We start from the raw sequence: 25,846 nt of genomic DNA on the forward strand, positions 1-25,846 counted from the left end.
TAATTTATAACATTTTGTTAGTATAAAAACTTTTAATAGACAGTTTTAATGAGATTTATTTACCACATTGACTCTCTGGATCTTTACCTTGCGACAGCGATTGGACTATTTAATAAAAAGAGACAGAAGTTTTACTTTTTAAGTTATAGATCTTTATGTGCCTCAGAAAATGAATGGCTGCCTATGAGAGAGATGTTAAGATCGTTAATTTCTTGATTCTAAACCCAGATGGTTCATTCAAAATGGTAAAAAAAAAAAAAAAAAAAGTTTTCAAACGCTGCTAAATCACATCTTGATAGCATTTCAACTTTTTCAGCATGTTAGCTTTTTTCTTCTCAGTTAAAGCAATGATAACATGCATTATACGTGACATACACTGAATGTACAAAACCTGAGGGCCACTTACTCTTCATGAAGTACACTGATGACATGAGTCCAGGCAAAAGCCATTATCCCTTATTGATTTCCCTTATTAAATCTATACCAATCACAAAGGAGATGTAGATACAGAGGAGCAGACGAGTTAGAGAAGAGTTTTTAAGCTTTGAGACAATTGACATGTGGATTGTGAAAGGAGATGTAACTATCAGAAACATATCCCTAATATTTTGTCATTCAGTATATATAACAAATAGCAGCAATAGAACATGTCAAACAGCAGTAAAACATCTGGAAACATCTGCTATTTGCCATGAATTTAACCTTTTAGCCTTTCAAACAGAAGTTCACGTTTTTCTTGAGAATCCATACACTGCTATTTGATAGCATTAAGCAGACCAGACTATGTTAATAGGAAAATGGCAGAGGACATAGAAGAAGTAGGCATCTATCAGGAGAGGTGACTGTCAAATCACCAATAAAACAGGCAGCCAAGCCCACAGTCTGCTCCTCCCGCTCACAGATCACTACTCTGTCCCCAAGTTCAGGATTCATCATCTCAGGGAGAAACGGAAAAGTCTTTAATTGCAAGCAGGGCTGCTCAATGAAGTATGTAAAGAGGCTTTAGTCAGCCTTTTTAAAGCTTAAATTAATTTCGCATTGTCCCAGTAAGCTCATGGAAGATGGATGACGCCCCCAGTGAGATCCCACACAGCTCAAAGTAGGACAGTAAGGAGAATGTGGAGGGACGATTAAGGGAAACGCTTTGCAAAAACACAAAATCTTTCTTTAAAAGGAGAGTTGGCAGTCCATTCCCCTTAGTGATTATTCTTTATCGAGATGATTTGATCCAACAGGGATGTGGATTAGAATAAAGGGTGAAAATCGTCTCAAATATTACACCATCACTGGCACCAAACACATTTCCTATTGTATACAGGCTTAATGAATAAATACACTCACAAAGAGACCGACTCATACAACATTATGGGTTTTTATTACAAGGCACAGAAATCACAACATCTGAAACATCAAAGCCCTGTGTTTAACTCTGTCCTACTGCCACAGTCTGCCAATGCATGAAGGGTCAATAAAAAGACCTTCTACTAAAAGCGGCCTGTATTTCCTTACATCTACTCTAACAGTCCTCTGGTTTAAATGTCCTCTTTGCTTTGGCTGTCAGCTGGATGCAATCTCAACAACAGCAAAAGAGTCCCGAGTCTTCCTGCTGATGAAACGCTGATCTGTGATCAGCAGCCGTGTGACGGCCGACGTTACTGCAGGCTGTAAGTCTGCTTTCTGTCTCGGAGGTCAAAGGTGACCAATAGGGAGCGAGGGTCCTTCTTGTTTTTACGCACGGTGATCTTCCCCCGAAGCTCCTCCCCTAAAGAAAAAGGAGAGAGAGTAATCAATTAGCAGCTCATTTAACATTTGACATCAGGGATGAGCGACTATGTGTCACGGAGGGCCGAGAGTCTGCAGGTTTTCCATCCAACCAAACGCTACAGCAGCTGATTTTACTGGTTAGCTCCTCCTCTCTGGTTGATGGTGTGTTAAGTGAAACCTGCTGCTGTCGTGTTTGGTTGGAATGAAAACCTGCAGACTGTCATCACAGGCAAGTGCTTGTATAGGCTGCAACACCAAAGGAATACATTATTGAAAATTGCAATCACTGTCAATTGACTTAAATTGCCATAAATTGGAAATACAAAGGCCATACAGTCATACATTTTTATTTTCACATCTCTAAGTCACAAACGTCCTCTGTAATCTGAGCGTTTGACCTGCAAATGGTTTACAGGAAATTAGACATAAATGATACGATGAATTGACTCCAAGGTCTTTTTTCATGTACAAAGTAAAGAAGTAAATGTGTGGAGTCACTCTACTGTCATTCACTCGATTTCCCACTGATGATCAGTCTCGCTGTACCTGGTTTGAACTTCCATACCTGTAACTTCCATGCCTTTATTTCCACTGACTTTCTTTATTTGCACTGACTTTAAAAAAAAACACTAAACCCCAAAGGGTAGAAAACAAATTCAGTGAGTCAGACGTCGAACAGTAGGTTAAAACCACAGTCACATAAAAAGAGAAATGAATAATTGTTTCTTGCTTCCCACAGCAATACAGTTCTGCTGAGATCATGCTTCTGCACTGGTGTGCAGCGTGTGGCAGCGTGAGCAGAGACGCACCGACGCATATAGAAATGATGATGTGTGTAGGGGCAATGTGTTTTAATGTATGTTAATAAGCAAGATTGTGCACGTGCGAGTGTGTGTGTGTGTGTGTATGAAAGGGGACACACACCAGGACACATATCCAGATGGCAGGGAGAATCACGAGTTTTTACAGTATGATGCGTAAGCGAACGGGAGGCCGGGAAGAGATGGAGACGATTATGACGCGTAATCACTTTGATTAACTTCACGTTTGACTGCTGGGGGTAAATGAATGTTTATCCAAACGGCAAACAAGCATCCTCTCATAACCCCCCCCCACCCCCTCCTCTGCCAAGCATTCCTCATCACTGGAGGTTAGAGGAGGACGGGGAGAGAAAATGCTGACTGTGGCGCTTTCTCCAGCGAAGCGTCCGCCATCACTGCTGTCACGTACGTCGGAGCCGTTACCATGCCAACGCTGTCACTGAGACTTTGCCGCTGGCGCCACGCTCCGGGTTTGTCACTCCATTACAGAGAAGCCAAACAGCCGCAGCAATCACATTGTGTGTGTGTGTGCGTGTGTGTGTGTGCACGTTGCAAAAGTGAAAACCCGAGTGTAACAAATGAACGAGACTTAAACTGTGTAATTCCAAAAGGAACATAACATCATTACAAGTTACAGTTCAGATTTGGGTGCTGAACAAAAGTCCTTCTGCTGGTGAGGTGCCAGAACCCATCTTTCTTCCTCCTATGTTGGCTGAGAAGACTGAAGGAACAGTATATTTAGCAAATAAACCCTCAGAGCCTCGGCCAGGAGCTTTTAATTACTGCCAACCAGGTAAAGAAAGGTTGCAAGGCAGCAAAACAATGCAGTTCGTCGTGATGCGAGTATAAAACAGATTCTGCCGTCGCCCACTCAGTCACAAACCTAATGAACTGGGTCAACGGTAGACACCATGCAAGACAAGCCAACTGTCACTGAAAAGGTCACTAAGAAGGAGGGGAAGACGCTTATGCTTGGTTTGTGCTTTCTGTGCGGGCAGAAAGTCTGCGTACCTCGGCATTCATGCTTCTCACGCTCGTCATGACAACTGTGCACCTGAAAACTCGAGTATTTTAGTGATGCTGAAGGAAAATTCAGCTCTCCACACCCCAGACAAGAAAAAACAGCCAACACAGCTAGTCGTTTTGGCTGCAATTTTCTGTTTCCATGTGAAGTACGAACCAAATGTCACCTTTGAGATATTTGGGTCCTGTTCGATTTCTGTCTGCACTCCCTTCACTGTCCACTGAGACAAAACAAGAAGGATCTGTCTATTGGGAAAAAAGGCTAGTTGGAGACAGCTCCCTATTGATTGAGCTACCCATTCTCTCACTGGAGTGGGACAAGGAGCTACTATTTTGCACCAACGCCTCCTTGGTTGATGTACTGGAGCCTGCTGCTCAGGGGACACAGTGGCAGACTGCACTCAAACTCAAGTTTGGCAAAAGGCTGAAAAAAGGTCAAAGGAATAATTGCTTGACCTGCAGTAACCTTTTGATAAAACACAACCCCTACAAAAAGAAATAAGAAAGGTTTGGGATCAAGGACTTTTACCCTCATAAAACAAACTTTGCAGCAAACTGCGCGGCTAATTCTTCACTTTTATAGTACAGAAACATACAAACCACCAACAACGCCTACGTTCAGACTGCAACACCACCGCTGTAATCAGTCAGTCCATACTCCCTATGGAAGACAGCCTCGGTGCCTTCAGTAAACTGGCCACTCAGGGGTTGAGAGAAAGAGTTAACCATGTGTGGAAATGAGTGGGGGAATGGAGCTGGTCTTTCACTGGGGTGTCGTACATCAACATGCCAGTATCATTAGCCACAACCGGTCCCACAGAAACAGCCCATCTCAGCCCAGTGCAGCCAGTCGCCGCCATGAAATTACACCGGCAACACATTACATACTCCTCGCATTTCTGATTAATCTAAAGTGTTGTCATTTACATTTCAAGCATTTAGCTGACACTCTTTTCCGATGCAAGAGTAGAGTATGCTGAAATTCCTTATTATATGCAACCAATAGTAAGGAGTGCAAGAATCAGAGCTTTAGTACCCTGATGGTGGATTTAACAAATCACTCCAGTGTCCCTATGATGATCATTCGGGATGGGACGATGTATCAAAAATATTTCGCAATACAAAAATGTGACAATACGCATCATGGGGCAGAAAAATGAATCACGATATTAGCTCCATTTTATTCTGCTGTATTACTGTCCCTTTGCAATGACATTTTTAAATTGTTGTTTACATTCTCGCTATTGCTAGAAAGATTTGTGGCTCAGAAAAAAACATAATTGTGCACAGTCAGACTTTGTTGTCATTGAACTTTTATTTATTACATCGTATCGTGGTTAGATGATAGATAAGCATATTGTCCCATCCCTAAGGTTCCCAGGGATCCATTTGCTGTCCTCTAAATCACAAAAATCAAGCACAACTCTGATAAGAACTTCAAACTGGGGCAACTAACTTCCACATTTGACCGTCTCCCTGGCACCGCAATGATGCTCACTGCAGCATTTCAGTCTTGTCTCTCTGCCATCCTCCTCTGATCTACCTCTCACATCCTCTCTTCCTTTGGTCCATGCATTTTTATTCTCAAGCCTCTCTCGTTCAGCTGGGAGGTGAGCGGCGGGGTTGATGGGCTGTATATCCGGAGCACCTGTCTACAGACACAAAGCCAGCCCGTGTTTTGAATTACAGCCCGACGCAGCTAGTTCAGTTGAGGCTTTGCACGGCCATCGCTCTCGACACCTCAAGGACCTTCAGAGTTCAAAAGAGAGGGTGGCGAGGGAGGGGAGGAGGGGTTTAAAGTGAGCCAGAACAGGTGCGGGAGGGAGAAAGAGGGATGGGACCTGGAGAGCGAGAGGAAGAGGAGGGGTACTGGCAGTGAAATCGGAAGAAGAGGAAGAGTCACGACAGGAGGAGGGAACGGCGACTCCCTGACCAATGAAACTCCTGACAAACTCGCACGCCCATTTCAGCCGCCGTGAGTGGCGCTTGGCACCGATAACCAGGCCACCGACTCACCTCAAGGATCATGGGACTTTCTTGCAACAAAGTGTGACCTCGTTTCTCCAGTAAACATTAAGTAGGTAAAACTGTGAAGAAGGGGGAGGTTGTTAAGAACATCCAATGAAGGACCCTCCTCTTCAATACACCAGCTACAAAAACACAGTAGAGCATGACAAATGATGCAGTGTTTAATTTATTAAGCTGCCAGCCAGGAGTATTTGCAGAGATGTTTTGTTCCGGCCTGCTGCATGCGTTTTCTCTCTTCCGCCAGCACCTCCCATAGAATCTCAGCCTCAGAGTTAATTACTGCACTCGTACAAACACATCAAATAGGCTTCTGTCTCCGCCACAATAAATCACCAGAGACAGAGCCTGTATTAAAACAAACCACTGGATGTTTACGCCCTTCCCTCACTACAGTGGATCAAAGCTGAAGGTGCTTCACTCTGTAAAGGAGGAGGAGGAGAGGCCAGTGTGTGTGTGTGTGTGTGTGTGTGTGTGTGTGTGTGTGTGTGTGTGTGTGTGTGTGTGTGTGTGTGTGTGTGTGTGTGAGAGAGAGAGAGAGAGAGAGAGAGAGACAGCCGAGGAGTTTTGTCATCTTCAAGGTGACTCTGGAAAGTTTTCTCCCCTCGCACACAGCCAGAGGGGAATGTTTAGCATAAGAGTATGCAAGTGCGCATGTGAGTTTGTTTGAGTGTGTAAATGAGCGGTGTGTGTGTGTGTGTGTGTGTGTGTGTGTGTGTTGTAAAGTACACCATAGGAGTGGAGAAGGCAGCCAGTGGATGCTGTTAAAAACTCCATTTCTGGTTTACTGCCCCAGGAGGAGGCTTGGGAGCGTCAGGGAGCCGGGGCGGAGCAAGCACATCAACAACCTGCCGCCTCCCATCGCTCACCCTGCTGCCCGCCTTCGTTCACTTCTTCCTGTTAACTTTTCTAACGCCGCTCGTACTGCTGAGGCCTCGACCTTAAATGACAATGAACTGACTAAAGCTGGGGACAGATTCTACGGTTTTCAAGCTCGATTTGGCAACGATTTCAGATCCGGCAGAGTGTGTGGTTGTCCAGGGCAGTTCAGAGTAGTTCAGGGTAGTTCACGGTAGTCCAAGGTAGTCCGGGGTAGTTCAGGGTAGTTCAGAGTAGTCCAAGGTAGTTCAGAGTAGTCTAGGGTAGTTCAAAGTAGTCCAGGGTAGTTCAGAGTAGTTCAGGGTAGTTCACGGTAGTCCAAGGTAGTCCGGGGTAGTTCAGGGTAGTTCAGGGTAGTTCAGAGTAGTCCAAGGTAGTTCAGAGTAGTCTAGGGTAGTTCAGGGTAGTCCAGGGTAGTTCAGGGTAGTCTAGGGTAGTTCAGAGTAGTCCAGGGTAGTTCAGGGTAGTTCAGGGTAGTCCAGGGTAGTCCGGGGTAGTTTGGGGTAGTCCAGGGTAGTTCAGGGTAGTCCAGGGTAGTCCGAGGTAGTCCAGGGTAGTTCAGGGTAGTTCAGGGTAGTCCAGGGTAGTCCGGGGTAGTCCAGGGTAGTTCAGGGTAGTTCGGGGTAGTCCTGGATAGTCCGGGGTAGTTTGGGGTAGTTTGGGGTAGTTCAGCGGAGTTGTGTGGTAAAGTCGCAGCTGTAATCGTTATGTGTGTTGGAGTTTCTTATGATCCCAATCGGCAACGTCCTTGCCAATCGGCAATGATTAAATCAAACATGTTTGATATTATCGGGGCTCGTCTTTGCGTAATCCTGTGGTGTGTGCTCTTCAAAGACTCAAATTTTAACGGGAATTTTCAATAGCCAATGAAATTTAGTGTACGACAGACCAAGGAAGAGGGGAAAAACACAGAAGTGTAAACACAACATCCAACGTGTGCGATGGCTGAGCCAGGAAAGAAAAAGAAACCTGAATGTGTTCTCAGTCTTTTTCCATGCAAATCGCAGCACAAACCACAATTGTTGCAAGTCATATGGGCTGCATGTTTGTTTTGGTATTAAAATATTGTGGAAAAATACATTCTCGCGAGAGAACTGCATCTGCTTATTCTCAGTCTTTTGTATTCGGTTTATGGTCTTTAGATGTGTGCTCCTACAGACAGCCGTTATGTTTGTGCATCACAAGAGACTGAAAATGTGCAAATCTCAGTGTGCGCTGCTCAATCTTTTCATTGTAGCTTATGATTGGAAAAATCTTTTAATGTGTCCGCAGCTTAAATCAACAATGACTGTTTCTGAACCTGGGTTGGCAAGATGTATGTGTGTGTGTGTGTGTGTGTGTGTGTGTGTGTGTGTGTGTGTGTGTGTATGCATGTGTCTTGGCTCATGTTCATGCTGTAACATGTCACTATGCCCCCATGTTACCCCTGGAGCACCACAGCAGATGCTCTGCTGGTTGTAAAATCAGCACAAGGTTAATCATAGAAAGAGAGAGAGAGAAAGGAAGTAAAAGAGAAACTGTTTACAAGGCGAGTGTGTGTGTGTGTGTGTGTGCATCTGTTGCACTAACAGTCTCTTAATAGACATTCTATTTCACACACTTCAATAGTCTTGCATTTGGATCAGTCACAACATGACATGAATGATGGATTTTTTATTGTATTGGAAAAGTGGAGTGGTTATGCACCAGCACAAACTCTACATAAAAAGTAAATCCCCTTAAGTATGCAGGGAGCTGTGGTGAGTGCTGCTGCAGACGGCAGTTCTGACGTTGGTGTATGTGTTCATGTATCAGGGTCAGAAATGAACGGGGCCACTGCAGGTGACCGGGTGACCTGTGACCGGGGGATTCTTTCCAGCGAGAGAAAAATGGAGCGGATTTTGATCAGAAAACAAGCGAGCAAGCAGCCTGAAGCAGTAGAAATACCACTGCACTAACAAAAAGTAAACCAACCAATATAGTAAAAAACTCAACAGTAGAGGGTGAAGATGGACTGGTTGGGTTGCTCTTCTGTAAGGCCTGCTGCTGGGTTCCAGCAGTGGGAAAGAAGTTAAAACAAATTGAGTGTTTATTTTGCAAAATGCAAAATGTATGATTTCATAGAAAAAAAGGTCCAGAATGCCCCTAAGAATCAGATCAAGCGGGTGTAAAAGGTAATTTCTTACCTTGCTGTGTGTGTGTGTGTGTGTGTGTGTGTGTATGTGTGTGTGTGCGCTAGGAGCTGTTCCAGTGATAGTGAGTGATGATAGTGTGACCGCGGGCTAACTCGTGCCTTACTGGGAAAGGAAATCATCCAGAGCGAAACACGAAGAGCGCTCAACTAAAACCCTTTCCATTTGCTTGCTGGGAAAATGGGCATGCGCAAGTGTGTGCGTGTCGATACGAGTGCGAACGCACACAGGCGAATCGACAGAAATGTAAACCCATGAAAGCTTACAGGCATTTGTGCACTTACACACAAAGAGAGACACACACACACACACACACACACACACACACACACACAGGTTTAAGGTAAATGAAGGAGGGACAAACCGTCAGCAGATGCTTCTGTACCAGATCGCTAAATAAAATCTGTCTGTTTCGCTCTGCGGTATTTCGCACGTTCTGCCCCGTGTTAGCATACCGCCGTACTCAGCGTAGCTCGGGCAGCGGGCCCGGCTGCTGTTATCTGACCCGGTGGGACGTGAAGCTTGCGATAGCGTTCGAGCAGCGTCAGAGGTTTTGACGTTCTTATCTGAGCGCGGCTAAGGGCCGCCGCGCGTCAAGCCCCTCCCTCCCTCTCCAGGTCATTTATTACAGTAGGCTCCATCTGATATCCGGCCGAGGAGTGGACAGCCGGCCGCCGGGCCCATCCATCCCCACATCAGCGGACACATCCCCGATTCCCATTATGATAGCGCGCACACAGCCGCAGCGCTTACGGCAACACACACCATCAGTAATAATACACACACGATCATTCACAGGACAAACACAATAACTTACAGTGTACAGTGCACCTTAAAGTAGCAATCCGTGACATTTTTATATGAATACATTTCTAGCACAGATTTATATAACACAACAGTGATCCAACCTATATTCAGTTCTTGAAAGCTTTTCCATTTGCTGTTCTCAACACCCGGGGTTTTATGTTTCTGGTTTGTTTGTAATAAACAGCAGAAGAAGAACTGGGTAGGAGTTAGCATGGGCAGCGATAGCCACCATGGCTGAACAGACGAAGAAAAGAGAAACTCAAACTGCATCAACAGGAAATCCAAGGAAAAGGAAACAGATTAATTTCTCAGAAGGTGAGCTGCTAAAAAGGAAAGCGGCCGATGCAAAACACTCAAGCGATACAGATGTGTGTCTTTATCTTTTGGACTGGCAGGTTTCACTATCATTGGTTAGCTGCAGTCTACATGGAGTAGCTTTATTTGGGCCAGTGCCGACATTGAGTTGCAGCTTGTTAGATCTGTTGCTAAGTGCTAACGTAGGTCTAGTGCTAATGTTACTGTAAGCAGTCGCGTCTTTTGTCAATTTAATGTCATTATCGGCTGAGTAGCTTGTGGCTATCAACTGTAATAGATATGCAAAAACCTCACAACTAAGCAGTTATCACTAGGGATGGGACGATCTGCTTATCTCACGATACCATCATGATCCGATACAAACACGAAGTAATAAATAAAAGTTAAATGACAATAAAGTCTGACTGTGCAGAATTATGTTTATTTTTGAGACACAAATCTTTCTAGTGATGGCATTGGCTCGCTAGAATGTAAACAACAATTTAAATGTAATATAATATAATTTGGATGGAGAGCTTGTGAAATTGTGACGGTCAAGCCGTCTCATCTGTGATTACTACAGCAGAATAAAATGGAGCTGATATCATGATTTATTTTCCTGCCCCACGATACGTATTGACACATTTTTGTACTGCAATATATTGAATTTCGATATATCGTCCCATCCCTGGTTATCACATCATTTTTGTTTGATATATTCATATTATGTCTCTGTAGACATGGTCGCTCTTATATTGTGTGTTGCATTATTTGTAGCTTCTTCACTAGTCTCAGTAGAATAGAATCTCGCGGATTATCACTTTAAATGAAAAAACACATCTAAATATTAAAACGCACTATGGTGAAGTGTGTGTCAGTTTCTTGTAACACTAATTGTCACATTACATCCACATGCCTACGTCTAACACCAAGCTGTACCAGTTAGTAATATTTTAATATTCCCCTAATATGTTATTTTAATCTGCTGATGCAGTGATTCTATAAATATTTCATTGGTCAGTTATAAAGCGTTTTTCTTGTAAAGTGTCATGATTCAGTGGGAGGTTGGCCTGCGAGTGGCTATCAGATGAAGTTTTACATGCTGTCTCTGATGGCTGGATGTGATTTGTTTTGATCCCTCTCTGTCTCCATCGGTGACAGATAACTGGTGTCAGCCTCTCTGACTACATCGCCACCACAGACAGATTACCTGCTGCAGCGCGGTGTGACGCGCCGAGATCCACACGTGAAAAATAAAAGCACAGGTGACAGCAAACGCAAACGTACAACGAAACACACATGTACACACACTTATACACTCGGTTTGCACCGGGAGACAGGCACACGAGAGTCCAAACTTATACAAAAGCTGACATGCAAATATCGATCGGCAGTGTCTGTGAATGTTCCCGGGGCGATGCTGAGGTTTACTGACCTGCCTGGACAGGAACAGGACGCTCCAGCAGGAAGACGGTCTGTTTCCAGTGGGTCTTGGTGACCTGGGGACCCGTGGAGAACATCACCTGCCGTTCAAAACACGACACATTATCAGTACGAGCAAATACCAGCACTGTTCCTACTGTATGAAGAGCTAGGAGTCATTCAAGGAAATGAAGGGAATATTCAGGATTTTAAGATGGGAATCTGATTCATCATTAACCAAAGTACTTTCAGGACATCCAAAAGCTTTTTTTGCTAATTTTTTGGGGCGATAAACAGGCAGTTGCACACTTTTAGTAATGGTTAGTAATGTCAGTGCATGTGAACGGACCATAGTACTGACACTGCTAGGGCTACAGGTTTGATTTCCACTGGGGCGTCTAGTCAAGATCTCGAGGTCCTGTAAGGTGCTTTTTCAATATCAGTGTCCGCCAAATAGTTTACATTATAGTCTATGGGGAACAAAGCAATTTCTCTCAAAATCACATTCATGCCATTCAATGTAGGTCCATAAGCAGTAAGAAAAGTAAAAAAAAAAAGTAAAAGTAATGTAAAGAGTAAGGGATGCAGTCAGGAAGTAAGGAAGGGTCTACATTTGAATCTAAGAGAAAGGGTTTGGTTTTCTATTGATCACTCCAGCAGAAGTGTCACAGTCTCAAAAACTGCCATGAAAACCTATTGGATGTCCTGAAGAAGTCTTGGTTAGTGATTAAAATAGGTCTTCTCAAGAGCTTGGAACTCTTAAATTCCACTCTACATGTGAAAACCACCTATAGTGGAGTCTATATGATAAATATAGCTTTATTGCCTTCTATTTATGAAGTCGACAGATCATTCCACGTTGCATTTATGGCCTTCGTTCCCATTAGAGAGGGTAATTTAGTGTCCCATCCATACCATGATGCTTGAGTCTCAGGTACAATAGCAAGTGCAATTAAAAGGCATGTCTATGTGTTGCTCAGAGAGCTTGGCATTGCATGTTCCAACTGGCCAGCTCTGCTGGGTAAGTGCTTATATCAGCAGTCGGCTAGGACGCCCGTCGATTGCCAGCGAACGCCTCAGGGAGGAGGAACACGCTAAAGCGTGAACATAATTGAGTTTCCGTTAAATGGCTTGGCTGTTGCCGCCGCCGCTTACCTTGTTGCTGCAGCCTTTGTCAAAGAAAATGTCAAAGTAGCCGACAATTGCCTGGAATGAAATATGAGGGGCATGTTAGAATGTGACAGTACAATAAACCCCCGGATTTGTTTGACTATACTGCAACTCCTGACATGCAGACCTGGGAAAGCAGCAGGGAGCAGAATGTAGCTGAGGGTTACATGTGGAAAACAAGCAAAGTGGGCTGAATTATATGATAGAAAGAAACAGCTGGGATTAGAATTTACTCTTAAAATATTTACAGTAATCACAGGAATCAAGTACAGTAATATTTACAGTACTACTACTTTACATTAGATTAACATTTACATTTACATTGCAGATGAAAATTAAAATTCTAATTTGGTCTTTTGCCTGTCATGCATACCATCATTTGCGTGTGTGTGGGTGTGTGTGTGTGTGTGGTCTAGAGAACTATATTGGCCACCGAGTTACAGGTAAAGTGGCAGTTGGAGAGTTGTAGTGTGTCGGTCCTATAAATCCTTTCCACAGCACTAGTTCTATTTATATAGCCATTTCTTCAACCCTCCTTCCCCTCGAAAACAACTTGGTTTCTCATTTGGGCTGAGTCAACACCCAGTCAACACCCGGTCCCATGTGCCGCCTCTCCGCTCAGCTGGGGGACTTGTCACCAGACAAAAGAAATAAATTATGGGGCAGCCACCAACAACACTGGGGCAATTCTGCTGACATACAAACCAGCTTGGTACACTAAATTAGCTAAGGTGGCTTTTTTGGTGATGGGGTTGCTCTTGCAGTGGTGTGAAATATACTCAGCAGAGAGGAGGAACTGCCTCAGGAAAATAAACACCAGAGTGGATTCGTTCCACTCGAATGTGTGTGTGTTCTTCTGAATAATGCCAACAACAAAATATATTTCAGTTTATGAGTCTCAATTTTGCTGTAATCTCTGCTCTCAGGACTGTCTACATGATGCTATATATTAATCCACTATTATGTTAATAAGACTTATTTTCTGCCTGTTCCGATGAACTGACTTCACATAAACACATCAGACAAACAAGACTGGCCTCATCCTGACTGAAGCTTCATCCAGGTTTTAGTTAGCTTCTAGCATGTGACTTATTTTCCTTCAGGTTGGTAGGTAATCCACTTGCAGCCTGCATATAAACATAGTCACTCTTTAAAGAAAAATGCCGTCTGCTGGCAGGGATTGGCTAAGCTATAAACACATTTGAGTGAAAACCAATTCACACACCTAAACAAATTGAAAGAAAATCCAGGGCCAGAGAGCCTGGAGGTGACCGTTGTCAGATATGTGAGGTAAAAACCACCCCAGGCTTGTTTTCCTCCCATTTCTCCCCCACTGGAGGAAGAGAGGCACTCTATCAATCTCAGGAGCGCACTTGTAGTGGCAATGATGCAGAACTAATAGCTTTTAATCCTGACGCAGCTGACAACTTGGAGGCCGGCTCTCACAGACAAAGAGGAGCAGAATCAATGCAAGGGAGGGAAAAGAGGAAAACAGGAAGAGAAGAGAGGACAGGAGGGGAGAGAGTGGTAAAGACGGAAAAACAGAAAAAAGGAAGAAACAGAGAGAGAGAACGTGAGAGAGGGAGGGAGAGAGGGTGTGTGTGAGCTGTGCTGATGTAAAAGCTGGGGAGGATTTCTTTTTTTTTACTGGCTGTTTCATTGGTTTGCATCATTTGGAGAAGCAAAATGCCCATCTGTTCACAGCTACTGTAACACTTTCTCACAACTGGCTATTCTAACCAGTCTTTGTAATTGAGAACAAGCTTAGAGTGAGATTTTTTCATAATGCACGCACATCTACACACAAAGGTATACACATGCACATGCAAGCCTCCATACTTCATAATCATGATGCCGCCATCGACCCCGTGTTTAACACACTCCTCACACCAAGGCTCCAATCAGCCTTTATCGACTCAGACAGGCAGGGGCGGCACCGCTAGCTCAGAGCTAAAGCGCCAGAAAAGGACCCAAAGTGGATAAAAGAGCATGTCAACCCAATGCAATTATGGCTTTTAATGAACGCTACAGGACGCTCAGTGCTGAGGTAATTAGGAAATTAGCCGTAATTACTCGTCAGGCAGAGCGGATTCACCTCTCTCAGCCGGAGAAGCAGAGATCATCCTCGTCTTGCCACGCTGATGACAACGCCTCGTAAGCGAGATTGATTGTCACTTCTGCATTGTGCAACTTTCGCGCCGCAGTGAGACAGGCAATTAAAACTCAGGCTGCAAAGTAAAACTTGGACACAAAACCGACGGTGGAGTTCAACGCTTCACTGTCCCATTAAAATTGTACAATTCAAAACGGAAAAAAAATGTTAATGCAATTGCCTCATACATAAAACACCACAGATACGAAAGCCTTCACACAGGCAATAAAGACCCTGATTTGGACTGTACCAAGCCTGGCTCCTGGGAGGGTTTTAATGCTTGTGATTTAAACGGGGAGGGTGATGGGAGTTTGTCGACCCTCTGGGGCCAGTTGAAAGGACCTAATAATAGCTTTTATGACCCCTAATATAACACTAAAGCAGGATTCAACCATTCCCTCCTGATGGGGACCGAGAAACAATTATTCTTCAGTAAAAGGAATCTGTTTATGGTCAGATGAAAATATCTTCATTCAATAAATGAAAAGAAAAAACATTAAAGTGAGGCAGCATCACAAAACAATATTCATCTAATGTAGCAGCTCCTTAGGTGAACACAGTGTCGATGCTTCTGATTGGAAACACCAATTCTGTATTCTGCGTTTCAGAAGCTGCGATGTCAAAATTACTTCATGAATCCTTGCATGGTGATTTTGAAAAGTACAACTGTTAGTGGGCGGCTCTCTGTCGGCTCCACCCCCCGCCCCCCTATGAGGGGCGGGGCTATTTGGTATGGGAGTGCAGCAAAATGCTAACTTTAGCATATTAGCCAGTTAGGCAGTGAACTCCAAAAACTGAGTTAACAACAGCTGCAGAGAGGAATTACCTATTATCTTAAACGTAACGGACAACAAAATTTTCTCCACACTTCAGCCATACTTGTATGAACCACAACACACTGCTGAGGAGATTTTGCATCTTTACCCGGGAAAAGAGCCACTGGGCCGGACGGAGCCGGACGGGGGGGCTGGACGGGAACACTGACTTCCTTTTTCTCTGTTATTTAACACTCCAGATGTCCTTATCAGCTATTGCTAACTAGCTTACTGTGCTTACAAACACTGTTTTTCTCTACTCTCCTGCCTTGGTTGACCACGCCCCCCTTTTTGAATTAGCCACACACTGACATAATGCCATTGGTCGAGGGGTGAATCTAGTGTTATGTGTAGTGCAAGGCATGTTGGAAAGTAACAAGGAACAAGCATGTTTCTTTTTTATCTTCTTCTTATCTTTTATCTCCTCGCCAGCTATTGCTAGGCTACTACAGCTAAGTTAGCTAGCTTACTGCTAGCACACAATGTTTTTCTCTGGTTGGCGGCACCACTTTTTTTAATTAACCCCCCCGACATAATGCCATTAGTCTAGCGCTGTCTAGTACTCAGCGCAGAGCAAGGCATGTTGGGAAACAGAGTATCTAAACAATTTCAGGAAGCTGGCTACTCTGTTTCTCTCCACGCTGTTTCTAGTAAAACTGCTGAACAATCAGTTTGATTTGGAATATATAAGCAAGGTTAAGTGTTAAGTGTTTATGTTTGTTAACCCTCTTGGTGTCACCTTCCTTTAATATTTAAAGCAAATTCATTCAGACCTATATATCAGCTATTTTTCTTTACTCGACCACGTTAATCAATTTGAGATCCCAAATAAGAGACTGTGTAAAAGCTAGAGAGAGAAAAGTGGTGTGGAGAGAGTCTTGATATTTCAGCAGACTCATCTTCTGCAATCCAAACAGCTGCTTTAAACTCACTGAGAGTCATCAGCAACCACGTAATTAACAACTCCAACCCCTCACAGACATCACATGCTCCACATTTATTTTCCATCCATTTATAATAATTCTAACAATCCCCCCCCCCCCCCCCCCATGATTGTGTTGTACCTGTGAACCTTTGTAAGCCTCTGTATCCCTGCATGGGGGAAGGAGGGAGGGTTAGGAAAGAGTAAGGAAAGGGTGAAGTTAAAACATACAGAGACACACACACACACACACACACACACACACACACTAAAAAGGGGACAAATCAAATGAGCGCTTTTTATTTTCATCAGCGTTTAGCCTTGGGCCCCGGCTCTGTCTGTGATAAGTGATGACAGTGGGCTTCCTGACGGCCCACGGAGGAGGCTCCGCAACACTGCAGCTCTCCGGCCCCCATTCTCCAGGAAGAGCGGGGGAAAATTAATAATTATCATCATGGATAACACCAACAGGGAGCAATTCATCATCGCTCCCCTTTCGCCCGGCTGCGTGTCAGCGCGCCGCGTGGCTCGGCCAGATACTATTATACGGCGGTGGGGGACGCGGAGGGGGGGGGGGGGGGGGGGGTAACGGGGAGGGGGGGAGGGGTAGGGAGAAGGGAGGGCTAATGCGCTTTTGATGGGGTTTATCCAGGCGTGGAGGCTTCAAGCACGACCACCTCGCAGGAGGGTTGGTGTGAATCCCCCCCCCCCCCCCCCCCCCCCCCTCTCCTCTCCTCTCCTCTCCTCTCAGCCTCTCCGCCCGGCTGCTGCTCTTGGCTGCCTACCTAGGGTCGGGGTTTTTATAGCATTTTATCGAATCTGAATCCAGTATCGAATCTGCTTACTAATCCGAAACCTTTGGAATCCCTTATCGAATCTTTTTAGGTAAAACAAACACAACGCAACAAAGTTATAAATAACGTTCTATTTAAGAACTAAAACTCTTAAGTCATAAGAAGAAGCTGAAATAAAATGACGTGGAAATGATATTAAGTCAACGCCTAATATTAGTCAAGTTTATCATTTAGTCTTTTTCATTTATGCCTTTTTTTTTTTTTTAATCGTGTTTTTATTTGGGATTTGAAAGCAGATATACAAGATAAATACATAAACATCCACTTTTTAAAAAAAATACATAACAAACCCACCTCCCTTAATTCCCCTCCCTCTCAAGCCCACATATCGAATCTGGGTTTTTTACCAACTTGGAACCAGCTGACAGAACCCGACCCTACGCCTGCTACTGACACCACTCACACAAACACACAGCAGCTGCACTGTAATGGAAGGAAAAGCTTCAGCAGCTGTTAAAAGGTCCTGGTTCAAGCTGTGCAAAACTGACTCATGGGTGAGCTTCATTCAGGTGATCTCAAGAAAAAGTTCTAGGTGGGAGACGGTAGAGGAGGTGGTTGCATTCACAACACACACACACATACACACGCACACACACACAGCACTGCTGATAAACTAGCAGAGAAGAGCAGGTTTAAAAAAAATCCCCCGTCAGATTCTCTTACACTGTTTATATATCATCAATCTGTGATGTTAAATGCATTGCAGGAGTTATTTTGAGATGAAGCGTTTAGTGTAGCCACTTTCCCTCCTAGCGATTTCCTACATTTCCCAGAATGCCTTTCAACAACCCCCAGAGAACATGCTGCATTCAGTTGGTGTAGGTAAGGAGAGCGACAGCCACAGTGATAGTGATAGCACAGTAACAGCAAGAGAGAGTTTTTCCAGTCGAGAAAAAGAGAGAGAGAGTCGCCCCTTACTCAAAACGCCAACCTGTCTTCATGCTGCATTGCATTCTGGTCTCTCTCCCGCTCCTGTGGGTGGAGAAATCGGTCTCTCTCCTCTTCTACGATGGATTTCTCCCTGTATGATTGTTGAACGTCTCTTGGTGCAAAATGGCGGCTCTAGAAAGAAGCCCTCGCTCTTTGATTCTGAGGGACTGACACCAAAACCTGACGTTTACCGCTGATGTTTTACATCCTGAAACATTTTCTCATATCAAACTCCATTGTAGCTGCAGTTTTAACAGTTTTAAAGTGTGCTAGGGTGGATTTTTCCATTAACAGTTCCCCTCCTAATGTGCTGGAAAACGTCCTTGAAGTTGAAGACTGCCTGCCCTGTCAGTCCAGAAGGCCATTTTTTTTCCCATACTATTTAAATTTGATGGAAAGCGGGTGAGAGATGGATTACAGAGGAGATTTCCTCTGTAGCGCTACAGTAGCTTCGTCAGCAGCAGTGTGAGACAGCAGTGTTAAAATTAATTACAGACAGAAACTCTTATTCTCTCCCGCCATTCCATTAGCATACATCATTTTGAGCCTTTAGGAGTGAATGAGGGATTTTTTTTTTTTTTTTTTTGCACTACCTGTTCTACATTTCTACATTTCCCCGTTTTCAGTTAAACGGATCACAGCTGGAGCAGAGCTGAGAGGGCTAAAATAAATGAAGCCAAGCACAGATACCTCAAAAAGAGAATTTCTGATCAAAGTTTCACAGAACTTTCAATATGTATACATCTGGCTTCGCTATGCGTGAAGGCAGATAGCGTGTGTACAAGGAGCAGAGCATGAGAGATGTAAAAAAGGAGGCGAGGAAAGCAGGGATAAAGAGAGAGAGAGAGAGGGAGAAAGAGAGGGAGTATTTGTCTTGTGCGTGAGCGGCACAGACGCAGGGGTTGTGCTGTTCATTTAATGCAAGGTTAGGCAGGCTGAGCTGATGAATGGACTGTCGACAGGAGAACAAAAGCAGGCGCTCCATCACAGGACGGGAGGCGCAGCCCTCTCCCTCTCCAATCCCCGAGCGCTGGTCTAGGAGCGGTTTACCCTTCACACATCCTAACCTTAACTACTATTGGGGAGGTGCTACCAATACTGACTACAGATCAGTATCTTCATGGTAACACCACCCCGCTCCTCCAGGTCAATAATCCATCTGTGAATCCATCTGAAGTAGGCCGGTGCTGGAGGCTTGTATCTACTGTGTGGACAGATTGTATGCACGACAGAATCCAGAAGCACCTGGATAAGACGAGTCTGACAACATGATCAGATGATAAATTCTACACATACGATATTAAGGCACATATGGAAGCTCTGACATATCGGCACACCAACTAGGAGATGCGATCAGGAACAAGAAACAGCAGGAGGAGAGCAGGGGAAAAGCAATCCTCCATTAGAAATGAATTTTTTTGCTGCCCAAAAAACCTGAAAACCTTATTAAAAAAAACATGAAAAATGACACCGCTGACCAATACGGTCCCATCACCATCCGCACCGCCCCGTCCCGACGCACCAGCCTCCCAACACGACTGGACTACACCCTCCTAGAAATAGAAACTGGATCTTTTCAATTACAGAGCAGGGAAGACAGGAAAAATGCGAGGATGTTTACAGATCCCATTAAATCCACGGGCCTTACCCAGGGAGCACAGGCCAGATAATAACCAGCTATTGATTATCCATTAAACCAATACAGCAGACAGTGCTGTAGCATTGCAGCACGACACAAAGCTCCTCCAACACAATGGGCTTTTTCTTTTTTTACAGACAGATCACTTCTCACAATGCAGCGCCTGCAGTAGCGGGGCTATTCTCTAGTCGGCAGGCCAGTGCTAGTACTACAGTGAAAAATGTGGCTCAGACAGTGGAGGGGGGGGCGGGGTGTGTGTGTGTGTGTGTGTGGGGGGGGGGGGGGGGGGGAAGGGGTGTTTGCTGCCAGCACCTCACCAAATAGACTCATAAACCATTCTCCATGCTTTGGCGCCTGTAGCTGACCCCTCGCTGAGGACGTTTTAAGACACACACTTTAGTTTTTGTGTTGCCGTTGCTGATCAAGCTGCGCTTTACACCACAACTCACATGTTCAGACAGGTTTGAAATGAGCAGCGCTAAGTCATACGTGAGGCATTGTGTCGTAATTAGAGCCCGTTCAGTAAATCAGAGCTAAAACAGAAATTTTGGCCTAAACTACTCTAACAGAATTAATATGCTTTAGATTTAGCCAGTGTGCGTTGTGATGCTGTTTTCCAGGCACTGCATAAAGTTTGTTATATTCACCACCCGTTTGTATTATTCACCTTTTCTATGCGTTTGTCATCCTATTCTCTGGACTGGTCCAAGTTTAATCCAACTGAACACTTTATTAAAAGCTGACCTATGGATTAAATGTATTCATGAATGTGACCTGTAGCAGTGAGGAAGCTGTCAGGCATTATAACTGTCTTATAAACCGGACTTCATGTAAAGTGTTGCTCTACAGGCCATCTTATCTAAGGACTTGCGGCTAAAGCTAATCAGCAGTTCTTTAACCTTTATCCAGGGAAAGTTGACTGAGGAACTTGTTGGTGAACCCACTTCTCCTCAACCTGCCTCGCCTGCTTCTACTTCAGTTAGGCTCCAACTCAGACTCGGTGCGTCTGCTTCCTTCAGCCAAGACAAAAACTACGTGAGACCAGGTCCCCGCATTCTGACTCGGGCCTGATGTGGGGCGGTGCAGGGGAGAATATTTAAATTACCTCTTTCTCGCTCCTGCCCGCCGGGCTGCCACGTTTCTGACCTATACAAACTGAAACTGATGCAAGCTGCTGGAAATATCTGGACGTGACGTCACTTCGTCTACGATTGGCCAGTTATCCACAGGAAGAAGAAATATACACCAAACAACAAAATGAGCCTTAAAATGAAAGGAGCGTTGCCAACAGCTGTTTTTCAACAGTGTAAAAGTGTTTTAGGGTGGAATTTATCTTTAAGCACCTTGCTTAAAGTTACCTAGACAGCAGTAGGGAGGGGAGAGAGTTATTCATTCACTTTCCTCAGCAGCAGCAGGCACTTTCCTTCCCAGGCGGTCCGGGGATTTGAACCAGCAACCTTCCAGTCACAAGCTCCACCCATCTAACCTACAGGCTATCGCTGGCCGCTACTGCTATTGATCCCTATTAGTATTACAAAGTTATTTATTTTGCAGTCTCTCAACAGTCAAGACAAGAATGTAAAAGTGGATATGGCAGGCTAACAAAAATAAGAACTAATGGGAATCTACAGGCAGGTTGTGTGTGTACAACATGTTTTTTCCCATAACGCACTGCAACTACTTGCAAGAATGTGAGGTGTGTGTGTGACTGTGTGTCTGTATGTGTGTGTGTAGCGTTTTAGCAAATGGCAGGGCAAGCAAGCTGAGAACATTCACCATGTTATATGACATGTAATTCAAAGTTGTATTAACCTCACTGCTCAAAGGATCTAAATCAATCTGAAACTCCATCAGATATCCGATTGACAGACATCATCCCCTTACATTCAAAAACATAATCCATCAATATGAGCTGAGTGATGTCTGTTCTGCCTTGTTCCTCCCAGACAATTTCTCTGATAAATGACTATACAGGTTACTGTGGATGTGTAAACTTTTATTTCAGATCAAGTTCATTTGCAATTAATTAATAAGTTACGGTCTCAAAGGGCTTCACACGCCCACATTTTAACACAATAAATGAAAACAACACCCACACAACCTGTGACCCTTGATGAAAAGAAAGAAAAACTCCCACGAAAACCTCACTAGGAAAAAGAAATGGAAGAAAACTCAGGAAGGGATCAGAAACTCTAGTGTTTATTTTTGCAACACTACTGAGCTTTACTTTTCTCAAAGTTGATGATTTTACTCATTGCTGACTTTTGACATAAGTAGCAAGTGATCTTTAAATTAATTAAAACTGACCCTAAGCATCAAGTGCAAAACCCTATTTTTTTGTACGTTTGTTTAGTATATGTGTGTCTGTATGTACTGTATATGTGTGTGTGTATGTATATGTGGATGGGTGGGTCTGTCAGTGTGTGTGTGTGTGTGTGTGTGTGTGTGTGTGTGTGTGTGTGTGTGTGTGTGTGTGTGTGTGTGTGTTACCTACCGTACAGTCTGTGGTGTCTGTCATCTTCAAGCAGAAGTCTGATACAAACTCCAGCTCAGAGAGACACACTTTGTTGCAATCAAGAGTCTGTTGAGAGTAAAACATAAATAAAAAAACATAAAAAAAATAAAAAAATAAAAAATCTGTCGACACATACATCACACAATGCACATATGCAAATCAATGTGACAATATTAAGAAAGAATAACCCAAACATGATGCAAAAAGGCCTACAGACCTGTGCTCGGTGTTTTAGGTCAGTGAGTTTCAGACTGTATTAACTGACTGTGATGCATTTCAGTGTTTCCCATCTGCCTGTTATCACAGACGCTGTTTCCCCTCTATGTGACATTCATGTAAACAGCTACACATCAGGCACTTCTAGGCTCTTTTTGACCTGCTGACTTGAAACCAGCATAAGTCTCTTCTGGAGCAAAATGACTAAAAACATGTTGTGTTTGGGGTGCAGACGGAGGTTTTGGGTTTCCATCAGGCAAAAAACAACAAAGAGAAAACAAAGTCTGGGTGAAAAGATTACAAACCTGTGTTATTATAGAAACTTGGAATACAGTCAAGATTAAGTTGACTTTTACTGCTGCGTGAAAAATAAATAAATCCGAAACATAACTGATAGCTAAAGGAAAGTTACAGTAGATTCAGCGCTGGGAGAGAAATTTCTTTTTTGACTGGTAATACAAATCGTTACGCTTAACGTTATTCGTCATCTCGGCTTTAGCTTTAGAGTCTCGATCTCGATAGCTAGCTCGATAGCTCCCTCTGCTGTTGTTGCTACGGGGAACACCGGTACCCACATAGTTCACCCAAAAATTAAAACTCGGTCATTATCTACTCATCCTCATGCCAGTACAAACTCAGATGAGTGTTTTTTCTTCATGCAACTTCCCTGGAGGTTTGGCAATGCACAAGCTGAATACAATGGAGGAAGTCGATTTGCATTAAATAGTTGATAAAATTTAGTTTTCTTCCACTCACAGAACGATCACATCGCATCAGAAGACTTGGATTATGCTGCAGCTGCATGGAGAACATTTATGGACATTTTTGCCCTTTTTGAAGCCTGAAGGACTGGAAGCTTCTCCAGCAGCGGGCCTGGAGAACTGCTGGTAAGTTGCATAACGAAAAAACACTCATCCGAGTTTGTCATGAGGATGAGTAGATAATGATGACAAAATTTAAATTTTTGGAGTGAACTATTCTTTTAAGTCTTCAGCAATAGAGCCTTGTAACACACACTCTATAGTCAACTAAGAGGTTAAAGTACAAAATTACAACCCTGGAAATGTAACATATTGTATAAGCCGGGTTTAAGATGCTTGAGATGGTTACAAGTTGAACATTCCTCGGTGCAGCCTCATGTTCTTACTGAGGAAAAAAAACAAAAAAAAAAACTAATCTGTTTTACAGGAATTCACAATTCCACGAGAGGGCTCTCAATTTTACGGAATAGCGGCCAGCCTTAATGGAATGTTATTGGATCGTATCAACGGGAGGCAATAGATGAGAATCCATGTAATTTGGGCAGAGGAGCTGTCTATTTTTCACTGGAGGGGAGAAACTATCGATTACAGGATTCAAATTTCATTATATCAAGCGCTCCCCTCATTCATCACACCCACAGATGGGTGGAGAATACGCTACTTAGCAAATAGGCCAACCGGCAAAGAAATACATGACGGTGTGGGAGACGGGACGGGGCGGCATATCTGCGCAGAGAGCGTCAGAAAGGTATCTAGGTTTGTTCTTCTCGTGGGACTGTGACTGTGTGACTGTGTGTGTGTTTGTTTTATCTCTCTGCGTAATGTGTGTGCTCTCCCATCAGCTCAGTAAAAACCACTCTATCTGCAGGGGGCTGAGAGTAATGAAGTTTCCTTAAGAGGAACTTAAACAAGGATTAGACAGATCAATCACCCAGCACTACACTACTGCTGCACACACACACACACACACACACACACACACACACACCTCCAGGGCCCTATCTCTCTCTCTACAGCTCATTCTCTGTCTATACCCTAACAGCCTGGGCCCCTCAAACTCTATTTCTCCCATTTGTAGTGCAGGTGTACCTTTCTGCAGAAGACACACACTAGACCAATATATCGGTTTGCCAATATATCAGGCCGGTATTGGCCTTTTATCAAATATCAGATATCAGTGTGATCCACTGCTGATATGATTTATTTTCCCTGCAGTTGAACAGGTAGGTGGGTCACTCTGCCTTAAAGTGATGCTGAACTCTGGTAGTATCTTGGGTTGTGCATCTTCCTCCATGATTAAACCCCAAAATCGGCGATCTTCTGTTATCTGTTGCTCCGGTAGAGGAGACTGGAGAATTGTGTTTTTTTCTCTCTCCATTCATTCAAACGCAATTGTGTAATCATCTCTACCAGGGCAACTGATAACAGAAAATTGCAGATTTTGGTGTTTTATCATGTCCAGGAAGCTACACAACCCGAGATACTACCAAAGTTCAACATCACTATAAAGAGCAGCAGCAGCTAACCCTAGATGCATTTTATTAGACTGAGTTTCAATGGACAGTTTTAGTGTCCCATGGTCTATAAAATGAAAACTAAACACAAAAAATTTACACAATTTCGGATATTGGCAGCTTCATTACAAAAATATAAGTACTATTATCGGCCTTACACAACCTATATGGATTGAATGCTACAGTACATAAACTATAAGCATGTGTTTGAGTGTGTGTGTGTGTGTGTGTGTGTGTGTGAGTACCTGTATGACTGTGGGTTCAGAGATGAGCGTGTCTGCGTTGACCACTTCCACCACAGCCTCCGGCGCCACAGCCTTCTTCATGCACGCCATGTTGAAGCCATACACATCATCCCAGAATGCAATGCGGTCGTGGTGCTTCTGTGTGTCTCCCAGCGCTGCCAGGCTGATGTTGCAAAGGTCTGGATAGACTGGGGAGAAAAGAGAGGAACAAAATCATTATTGTAGGCTTGCATGTAGAAATTATAAGTGACAGGCTTAAAGCATAATCCCAGCCATTTTCATTTTTGTTCGCTCGGTATATTCAAGACTTAAAACAAAGTGATCACAAGGAGAGGATGACTTAATAAGCTGCATTTATTGCATAAAAATAAGCTGTGTAACCTATGACCTTTGCAAAACATTAGCACATCATGAACACAGTGTGCATGATTCATTGCTGCACTTTATCTTCCTTGGCACAGGAGGCCCATTTATTGAAATCTTCATGCAGGCCCCCAAGTGCTCTCCCTGCAGCCTGTCAAGAGTCAAAAGCTCCCACAATGGACCCATGAAATTATCAAACATGTCATGAACCCAGGAAAACCTGTGTAACAATTGAAACCAGCATCCATAGACAAAATGAATATTCTTTAAACAAAATCACCACACACACACACACACACACACACACACACACACACACACACACACACAAGGAGTCTGATATTGTCCACCATTTGTATTAGAATATTCTTTAGTTCAAGACAGTTAAAGAAAAGAGTCCAAAGCTCAACAAAAAAGTAATTCCACTCCAGAATTTCCTTATGACCAAAAATAAAATAGATGCAAGTTCCTTTAGAATACAAAAATAAATCTTCACAAGTAATCCCCAAAATAATTCCACTTCCCAAAATAAATCAGCTTTGAT

General features: G+C 43.8%; 1 protein-coding gene across 1 annotated transcript in view; it reads right to left on the bottom strand.

Moving 5' to 3' along the window:
• Positions 1 to 1,371: 1,371 nt before the first annotated feature.
• prmt3 (protein arginine methyltransferase 3) overlaps positions 1,372 to 25,846 on the bottom strand; it is a 63,590-nt gene continuing 39,115 nt past the window's right edge. The window contains exons 12-16 of the mRNA XM_071915384.2: positions 24,940 to 25,127; positions 22,183 to 22,269; positions 12,362 to 12,412; positions 11,220 to 11,307; positions 1,372 to 1,762 (exon numbers count right to left, since the gene is read on the bottom strand). Coding sequence (XP_071771485.1) covers positions 1,653 to 1,762; positions 11,220 to 11,307; positions 12,362 to 12,412; positions 22,183 to 22,269; positions 24,940 to 25,127 — 524 coding nt within the window. The 3' untranslated portion in view covers positions 1,372 to 1,652. The remainder of the gene's footprint in view (positions 1,763 to 11,219; positions 11,308 to 12,361; positions 12,413 to 22,182; positions 22,270 to 24,939; positions 25,128 to 25,846) is intronic.

The sequence above is a fragment of the Centroberyx gerrardi genome, chromosome 1, assembly GCF_048128805.1.
Source record: "Centroberyx gerrardi isolate f3 chromosome 1, fCenGer3.hap1.cur.20231027, whole genome shotgun sequence".
Classification (NCBI taxonomy): domain Eukaryota; kingdom Metazoa; phylum Chordata; class Actinopteri; order Beryciformes; family Berycidae; genus Centroberyx; species Centroberyx gerrardi.